Source organism: Myotis lucifugus, unplaced genomic scaffold (genome assembly GCF_000147115.1).
Source record: "Myotis lucifugus unplaced genomic scaffold, Myoluc2.0 scaffold_211, whole genome shotgun sequence".
In the NCBI taxonomy this organism is placed as follows: domain Eukaryota; kingdom Metazoa; phylum Chordata; class Mammalia; order Chiroptera; family Vespertilionidae; genus Myotis; species Myotis lucifugus.
In genome coordinates, this window is record NW_005871259.1 from 1,728,868 (window position 1) to 1,738,667 (window position 9,800).

A 9,800-nucleotide genomic window follows, 5' to 3' on the forward strand; every position below is an offset into this window, starting at 1 on the left:
GTTACTCAGAAGCCCTGCTCTGGTATCTGCTGGTGGATTGGGGAGGGGGTACCCCTGGGGACCCCCAGCTGCCTGGAGTTACACACTTTGGGGGAGACCTGGCCTGGGGAGCCAGTCTGAGTATCTGTCTCTTTGTTGGGCTAAGTGTAGGAATGGAAGGGGGTGTGGCTCCTGGGAGGGTCCCAGCCTGGGGGGAGAGATGCGAAGGGGGGCTCCTGGGAGGAGGGAGGCCTGTGGTCACCCACACACCAAAGTTGAACGGTCTGTGGGGTTTGGGAAGGGGCTCCTCCAAGGAAGTCCACCTCCTGGTGTGGCCCTCTCCTCCTCCCTCTCAGGCTTTTGGTCTGGGCTAGCCTAGGCCAGGGGCCAGAGGCCTGGACAGGGGGTCTCTGCTGGTGCCAGAGCAGGACAGGGGGGGTAGGGGGACATACTTTGGGGGGGAGGGGGGGGGGAAAGCTTTCACCCTGGGGGATTCGGGTGCAGGGGCGGGGGGTCTGGGGTGCCGTTGGGGGAAGGGAATGTAAGAATTAAACACAGGGGTAGTCAGGTCTGATACCACACCCTCCTCCACTCCAGCATCCCCTGGACGGGGTGGGGGGCCGGAGTGTTGGGTGACTTGTCCAGATTGAGCAGACGGAATCTTTGGGGACCCTTTCCCCTCTTCCTAGGTTTCCCAAAAGGGGAGTGGGGGGTCGGATTTGGAAATGGCAAGGCTGGGCTGGTGAGGTGGGGGTGGGGAAGGAGCCGGGGAGGAGCTGTCCCACAGTAGGGAACAATAGAGGAGCTGCATTCCGGCTGGGGAGTGAGGGAGGAGGCCGGCCGCTGGCAGGGGAAGAGGGGAGGCGAAGCCAGGGGGCCCTGCTCCTCATCCCACCTCACCCCCCTGTAGTGCTGGGGGTTGGTGGGATTTTGCTCGGAGATCCAGAATGGAGGAGGGGAAGGTGCCACTGGCCTACACAACCCTCATTCCCACCCACCCCACTCCATCTCTTGAGATTTCTGGTTTGAAAAGTTGGATTTCCTCTTATCAGAAACTAGGGACCCACAGCCCTGGAATCGGGTGGGGACACTTAATATCTTTCTGGTGTGGGAGGGTGGTCTTGGGAGGCCCCAGAATTTCATGGAGTCATTTTTCCTCTTCTGCCTCCGCATCAGATGGAGCTGTCTCTCATAAAAGTAGGGGGGATTTCTCTCTCCCCCCTCATTCCTTAAGTATATGGAAGTCCTCCCTCTTGTCTAACCTCCCTTCTCCTGCTACAGGGTCAGTGCCCCTATATTTGACCTCTAGGAAGGTGAAGCCTGGAGGGTCTTCCCTTCAAGAGGTGATTTTTTAGGCTTGCAAAAACCTAGGGTCCGTTCCACCACCAGTTCTGCACTCCGGGCCGCTAGCTTTTGTACTTAAAGTCCTCGTGCCCTGGCCTGTCCTCCTCACCCCACCCCAACCCCCAAAGGTATTTAGCTCACTTAAGTTTATGGACCCAAAAGTTAGAGCCAAAACCCAGGTGCCTAGCAGACACCATGTGAGTAGACATTGTGTGAGAGGGAATGCCACTGCTCCTCCACTCTCCGTGCCTTACGAGCAGTCGTTTACTGGCATTAAAGCAGCAAGGATGTGAGCTCGACAACAGGTAGGACTTCTCAATTTCCAAGAAGTCTGAGGACAAAAGGGAGGGCAGATTCTCCTTTCTAAGGTCTCTTGAAGGTAAGGAGAGCTGCCCCAACCCATTCTACCCTCCCATACACCAATCTGCTATGGTTGAAGGAACCATATGGAGTGGAGGAAGGAGACTAATAACAATAATAATAACAATAATAATAATAATAATAAGCTCTCCTCAGGCCTGTGGACGGAGAGTTGGGGCAGTAGTTCCAGAAAACTGGAAAACTAGTGTTGGTTTTGGGGATAGGCAGTGTGGTGGGGGAGTGAGAAAGAGAATGTGAGTCTGTACCTGAAGAGGGGTGTGAATGTATCTCTGTGTGAATGGGGTGAAAGTTGTGGGTGTGCATAGGAATGTGCTGTTCGTGTGCTGTGGGTGATAGGGATGGAGGAGTGGGATGGAGGGAAGCTGAGCCAGGGAATCCCTGTGAGTATGAGAGGTGCATGAAAGTATTGTTTAGAGAAAGCACATAGTACCTCACGGCTCTCGGGTCCTTATGTGTGCAAACTCACACATGTGGCCTGTGTGCTTCAAGAAAGGATGTGAGTCTCTGTGAAGCTGGGTGCAGAGAGAGGGGACTCGGGAGAGGAGAGAGGCTTGGCCAGTCGGCCATTGAGGTCTGCAACCTTTAGAGATGGTGCTGTCGTCCACCCTCGCTCACTCTTCTCTTTCCCCTTCTCCCTCTTTGTCTCTTTGTCTCCGATTTCTTCTTTCTCTTCCTGCCTCTCTCCCCAACCTCCCAGCTTGAACCCACTCCTACTTCAAAGTGGAAATAAGGGTCCAGAATACCTTCTCCCTCACTCTAGTCAGCCCCCAGCCCATCTCAGCTCTCCCGCTCTTCGGGGACAGGGTGGCAGGAGTGACTATGGGGTTCAGTCCTGTCCCTCGCACGTCATTTTCTTTATCTTCATATTCCTCTTGTCCCTCTTGAAACTGATTCTCAGGTCCTTCCCAGTCTCCCATACTCCACTAGTTGCTGCAAACCTGCTGTGAACTGGAGACACTGAGAGACACTAATGCGTGGATGCCATGGGGGTGGGGATCGTAGAACAGATGGGGGTCGGTGGTCCCTGAGTGGGTTGGAGGACACTTTTAATGAATGGAGGCCCAGTGATGAGTGGATTGTGGGGTTACTGAGTGCATTTAGAGTTCTGTGGAAAGATCAGAGGCCGTGACAGATTGGGGGGAGGGGGGAGAGAAAGGCAGTGTGATAGATTCAGTGATTTGGAAGTTGTGAGTAGCCAGGAATCAGTAGAGAAGTTGAGAGAACAGCTCACGGTTGGGGGGGAATTAGTATGTAGATTTGAGGTGAGCCGCTTTCTGGGAGGGTTATTTCAGGGTCTCAAGGAGTAAATGAATTCGAAGGTCCTGAATGGCATTCAAGGGAAAGTTGTTACATTTTGAAAAGTGTGGTTGAGAGAGACCTTGGGTAGATCTGAGATAAGTGGATTGTTCAAATCAGGGTGGTTTGGGGGGCGGGGTTCACAGGGTAGATTGAGAGGTTCCTGGGGGCGGGCCTCTGAGTAAGGGTCAGGAGCTTATTGGTCCCAGCACAAATCTTGTTCAGTGAGTTTCTTTCTCTCCCCGCTTCCCTGTCTACCCCAGGCTGCAAGATTAAGGCTCTGAGGGCCAAGACCAACACCTACATCAAGACCCCGGTGCGGGGCGAGGAGCCAGTGTTCATGGTGACTGGGCGGCGGGAGGACGTGGCCACAGCCCGAAGGGAAATCATCTCAGCGGCCGAGCACTTCTCCATGATCCGAGCATCGCGCAACAAGTCGGGTGCCGCCTTCGGCGTGGCGCCTGCGCTGCCCGGACAGGTGACCATTCGCGTGCGGGTGCCCTACCGCGTGGTGGGGCTGGTGGTGGGCCCCAAGGGGGCCACCATCAAGCGCATCCAGCAGCAGACCAACACGTACATTATCACGCCGAGCCGAGACCGCGACCCGGTGTTCGAGATTACGGGTGCCCCGGGCAACGTGGAGCGCGCACGGGAGGAGATCGAGACGCACATCGCGGTGCGCACCGGCAAGATCCTCGAGTACAACAATGAAAATGACTTCCTGGCAGGGAGCCCCGACGCCGCGCTGGACAGCCGCTATTCCGAGGCCTGGCGCGTGCACCCGCCCGCCTGCAAGCCCCTCTCCACCTTCCGGCAGAACAGCCTGGGCTGCATCGGCGAGTGCGCCGTGGACTCGGGCTTTGAGACCCCACGCCTGGGTGAGCAGGGCGGGGACTTTGGCTACAGCGGGTACCTGTTTCCCGGCTACGGTGTGGGCAAGCAGGATGTGTACTACGGGGTGGCGGAGACCAGCCCCCCGCTCTGGGCAGGCCAGGAGAACGCCACGCCCTCCTCGGTGCTCTTCTCCTCTGCCTCCTCCTCCTCCTCCTCTTCTGCCAAGACGCGCGCTGGTCCCCCAGGAGTGCACCGCTCTCCTGCCACCTCGGAGCTGGCGGGACTCCCGAGACGCCCGCCTGGGGAGCCGCTTCAGGGCTTCTCCAAACTTGGGGGGGGAGGCCTGCGGAGTCCCGGGGGCGGGCGGGATTGCATGGTGTGCTTTGAGAGCGAGGTGACCGCTGCCCTCGTGCCCTGTGGACACAACCTGTTCTGCATGGAGTGTGCAGTACGCATCTGTGAGAGGACGGACCCCGAGTGTCCCGTCTGCCACATCACAGCCACGCAAGCCATCAGAATATTCTCCTAAGCCCCCTCCCCTGCCCCCGCCTCCGGGGGCCACTTCCCAGGGGCCTGCCCCTGGAGCTGGTTTCCACCAGAGCCTTTTGGAAGTCAGCAATTCGAGGGGCCAGGTGATTAGAGATCCTGGCTGGGGAGCGGGGAGGGGAGGTGATGGTGGCTGGAGGGTGGGCCACTTTGAGACCCTCTGGTCACCCTATCCTTGAAAGGTTGGGAGGGGGCCAGGTTGGAAATTTTACTAGAGTTACAACTCTGATACCTCAACACACCCTTCAATCTGAAAGCAGCTAAGAGAAACTTTTGTTTTGCCAGCGGTGGCAGCTAAGGCATCCTGACCCCCTCTGTCCACCTCCCCTGAGTGTGTCATACTACCCCTTCCTCTATGGAGGGGAGGGGAAGGGAGAGGGAGAATTACCATCTGTATATAGAGGTGCTCTCTCCCATCCCCAAGTCCTCTGGTCCTGACCTCTGACCTCCTGGCATGACCCTTTGGACCCTCCACTGCCATATCCTGTTTGGGAATCTGTTCCTAGGTTTCCAAGATGGGAGGGGGTTGGGGCCCTTTCAGAAGCCTGCGTAGGCTGTAGGGGGTGGGGAAGCATGCCAATCAATTAAGGGCTCAGACCTGTCTGTCTCCACAAAGTTGGGCTAGAAGGATCTGGATGAGGCTCCGCTGCCCCCTCCAGCTTTTCCCTCCTCTCTCCTCCCATTCTTCCTCCCCTTGGGTTCTCCTTTCTCCTTTGCTCTTTCCCCAGCTCCTCTCTTTACTCCCACCCCGTCTTTCTGTTTCTTCCCTTCTCCCCCCTCCCTTCTGCCCCTTCTAGCGCAGCTTTGGGGATACCATCCGCTTGGGGGAAGGACATTTTGGTGGTCCCCCCTAATTTCTCCTTTGGCATCTAGAGGCCCTCTTTCCCCACTCCTCCAAAGACGCACCTCAAATTGGTGATGGAATGTATCCCCATTCTCAGTGAAAATTTGAGGAGGGGACTAATACTGGGGTACACAAAGGGCCAACCCTCCACCTTTACCCTCCTTGGGCATTACATTTAGGGGGCAGTTCTTGGACTGGATTTCATGGCAGTGGTAGGAGGAGAGCCAGGGAGTGGGTCTGTTGTTTCAAGGAGCAATACCCCACTCCCTGCGCCCCTCTCGACCGCACACCAACCCTTATCAGTGAGCAGATCATGAAGTGTCTGTCCTACCCACTGTGGTTGAGAAGAGAGGTCAGGCCTTCAGGGAGGGGTCAGTTCCAGGGCTAAGCAGGATTGGGGTGCGGCTGTTCTGAATCATGTTACAGGCCTTACACCCCCTTCGCTGCTTCCCTACTGCTCCCTTGGGGCTGCCCCCAGCCTCCCACCCTCCTAGTTCCGCTGGCGGGCCAGGAGAGGATGGGGGATTGGAGTCCCTGGGAGGGTCCCAGGAAATTCTTGTATATAGTGAGGTGGGACTATTGTAAGTGATCTCTGAGCACGTAAGCTCTGGAGTCCCATTCCTGGACGGAGAGAGGGTGCAGGAATGGGGGTACAGAGGGGATTTCCTCCCCTCCTTCCTCCTGTTGGGAATTAACTCTCCACAGCCTTCCCCTCCACCACCAGCCAGGGAGGGGAGAGGAAGGAGGTCACAGCCAGGAAAACTGGCCTGTGACAACTTCCCTCCTTCCAGCCAATGTGAGCCATCCTGAGATGTCTGTACAATAGAAACCAAACCAAATGGGTTGCCCAGGGGAGGTGGGGGGCTGGGGCAGAGAAGGGATGCCTGTCTGTGGATTCCCCTCCCCCTCTCCACTCCTTACCCACAAAGGCAGAAGACTGTTACATTAGGGGGCTCGGAAGATTCCATCCCACCCTTACTAATTGAGCCAAACCTAGAAACAAACGCAGAACACACATAGTGAGAGACAAAGTAGAGGTGAGAAAGCGAGCGTGAGAGGGAGCGAGATAGGCGACCAACAGAGAAAACAAAAATAGCAAAAAAAAAAAAAAGCAGTTCTTTATAATTTAATATTCTATTTTAATAAAGGCGTTTATTACCGTATAAATGTAGCAAAGAACCTGGGCTAATATGAAAAAAAAAGACTTTTTATTAGGTAATTTATTATATGAAAAGGATATTTTATTTTATGATAAAGTGATCCTTAAAAAATAAAAAAAACTTTAGAAGGTTTAGAATATATGTAGGGAGAGAAGAAAAAATACATTTGTATTCAGAGTTAAATCTTAAAAAAAAAAGTGTTTTTAATATATGTTCAGGTTTACGTTCCTTTTTCCCCCACTTTTCTTTTGGGGAGGAATGTCACTTGCTTTGGGGGAGGAGGAGCATCCTGGGATGGATGGCGGCTGAGGGAACCTGGTCCCGCTGGGGCCCTGCAAGTGGATTGGATTTCATTCCATGGGCTCCCTTCTCCTCTCCCCCTCCCCCTCGGGGGAGCTGGCAGAGCCAAACAAAGAAAGGAATTAACAAGAAAGGAAGAAGCTGGAGGATTGAGGATCCTGGGTGCTCCCCTGCCCCTGCCCCTGTCTCAGGGGCAAGTGAGGAGGGGGAAGTCCAGAAGAGAGGCCTAGCAGGCCCCCCCGGGACCCTCAGAGAGGTGTGAGATTTAAGAGAAATAGTTTTTGTTTTTAACCAAAAAATGAGAGAGAAGAAACTGAGGGGTTTAAAAGAAAATACTACAAAATAATAATTATTAATAATAATTCAAATTTATTTCATATAATCCTAGAGAAAAAAGAGAATTACTAGTTACTTAGTAGACTATTCAGATAGCTTAAAAGTTTAGTAGCATTGCGGGCCCCTGGGTCCAGTAGAATGTATAAAAGTCGTAACAAAAGGAAACTAGAGGGAAGTGGCTGAGTCACCCACCTTCAGATGTCAGGGTGGAAGCAAATGGCTAGTGAAGGTTGGGAGCTTCTAGTCTGCTGGGGTTGATTCTGAGAATCCTTGGATTTTTAACTTGTAGGACAAATTGAGGAGGGGCTCGTTCCCGGGGGCCTTTAAACGGATGGACATTGCTCATTTCAACCAGGTGGGGGCAGCAGAGGCGGGGGAGCCTGCACCCTTGCTCTGCATCCCAGCACTTGGGGGCCTACCATCCGGGTCACTCCTTTGTCTCTGTTGGGTAAGCCCTTGCTCCAAAGTGATTATGTCCATTCTTGGGGCTCTCGGTGAGGGCCCTAAGCCTAACTGAGGAAGTCCTTGAAGTGTCACCGCCAGTGGTACAGACTGATTCAAGAGCCTGGTAGGCCATTCCACACACATGCATACGCACACTTCTCAGCCTCGGGAGACGGGGTCCCTGCCCCATCCCTGCTCCTACCCAATCTTCCACTTGGCTTTTGGCAGCAGAGGAGTCAGTCTCACCCGCTCTCCTTTAAAGCTGCACCGTGCTTTACAGGTTTGCAACATGCTTTACTGTCTCATAGAAGTTCAATTCCAAGGACTTTCCACTCACTGGGAAAAGGGGCTCCCACGCGTACAGAGGCCGGGGGTGGGAAGCAGAGACACTGGGTGACCCTAGCCCTCTGCTCCATCCACCTGCATCTGTAAGAGTTCAGGTAGGGGTCATCCGTTGTGCTCTGGCCATTGTGAGGGCACATGGCTCCCCACTGAAAATTGGGGGGCTTGGCTGTTGCAGGCGAGAAATCAATTTTTTAAGCACTTGCCTTCTACCCACCCCCCGCTTGCAGTCAGGTCAGGCCCCTTCCTCCAGGCTCTCCAGGGGGTGGGGTGGGGGGGTGAAGGTCCCTTGGCTCTTTTGGCAAGAGGAGCCTGCTCCATGACACCAATGACTCTGTCATGCCCCTCCTGGCCCTAAACCCCAAACACATCTCCCTCTTCCCAATTTATTCTTCGCGCCCCCACCTAGGGACAGATTACCCCCTGCTCTTTTTGTCCTAGAAACCCCCATAGTTTGGGAAGGTAGTGTCTGGGGTGGGGAAGGCTTCCCCTTCTCCACTCAAGGGTGCGGGTAGGGTAGGGTGGGTAGGTGGAGACAGCCCTGGGGCAGGGGGGATGGTCTCTCCACTGTAGAAAGTAGAGTAGGATTGTGGTCAGACTTAATTTGAGGCATCTAGTGAGGACGCATACAAATCCACCACGGAAAAATAGTTCAAAAGCAAAATAAAAGGCGGGAAACAAAACGGACCCACGAATAATTGAGTCAAAGTGATGTTGCACAAAATGCAGAGAAACCAAGAAGGGGGAGGGTTAATGTATTAAATGTGCTATTAAGAAGTTAATTTTATTAAAAGTATTATTACTTAAGGCTCTGGCTTCTTTCTCTGCGTGTGGATCTGAACCACCTGGGGGTGGCGGGGGGGCGGGGGGCTGTGCGAGGGACCACTGTGATTGTAGCTGGGAGTTCTCTCTAGTGTAATTCTGGGCGCCCCTCCCTGCTCACCTTTGGGAGGTGGGTGGCTCCTGCCTGCTCTCCACAGCTCCCAACTCCAGTCTCCAAATGCTCAATCCCCTTTTCTACCCATTTCACCCCTTCTATTCCTTGGGGGTGCCGTCAGACCTCCTTCCACTCTGCCCTGCAGAACAGGGGAAGACTAGAGACCGCCTTCCTGGGCTGATGGAGATGGAGAAAGGGTAGAGCTGAGACACACCCTCCCCACCAGATGCAATCTGTCCCTATACCCCAACCCTTCTTCTTTGGGGTCAGACAGAAAACCAGATGGAGATAGACCTTCCACCTCCCAGTCTTAAAGCCCTTTCCTCAGCACACAGAACAGGCTGGCCCCGACTCCCCCTCCTCCCTACCATCTCCCCTGCCTCCCTTCACCCCTGGCATTGGAGTGACCTCAGTTCTTGGCACCAGAGCCCTGGGCACCAGATGGTCCCCTCCGATGGTCTCCTTTGTCTTGCCTTCCAGATACCCCCCCTCCACCATGCTGTCCTCCCTCCCCCCCTACTCTGGGGGTTAGCAGGGGGAAGGGCGGGCACCTCTCACCCCCTTGGCACTGTCCCCAGACCACAGGACTTCAGAGGCAGCTGGCCCCGGGGGGCAGCGGGGAGGATGGAGCGAGGGGAAGGGAAGGGGAACAGGGACTCAGAAGAGGAGCGAGTTGCAGGGAGGCACAGACGGGAGGCAGCACACAGAGCAGGGCAGATCGGAAACAGCTTTATTGGAGAGCTCTAGTCTGTGAGGTTAGCAGGGGTTGGGGCACCTCCCCGTCACACTCAAGGCAGGGTCGATGGGGAGGTTGTGGCGCCACCCCCTGTCATGCACAGAGCAGGGCCCATCAGGGGGGTTGGGGCTCCGTACCCTGTCACACACAGAGCAGGGCCGATCAGGGGATTGAGGAGCTCCCCCCTGTCACGCACAGAGTAGGGCCAATAGGGGAGTTGGGGCACCGCCCCCTGTCACACACAGAGCAGGGCTGATCAGGGGGTTGGGGCGCCTTCCCCTGTCACGAACAGAGCAGGGTGGATAGGGAGGTTGTGGCCCC

General features: G+C 55.0%; 1 protein-coding gene across 1 annotated transcript in view; it reads left to right on the top strand.

Moving 5' to 3' along the window:
• The window catches only part of MEX3A (mex-3 RNA binding family member A), a 27,530-nt gene extending 21,197 nt beyond the window's left edge, over nt 1-6,333 (top strand). Inside the window, exon 3 of the mRNA XM_023761531.1 lies at nt 3,264-6,333. Within this exon, the coding sequence (XP_023617299.1) occupies nt 3,264-4,363 (1,100 nt within the window). The 3' untranslated portion in view covers nt 4,364-6,333. The remainder of the gene's footprint in view (nt 1-3,263) is intronic.
• Nucleotides 6,334-9,800: the final 3,467 nt, after the last annotated feature.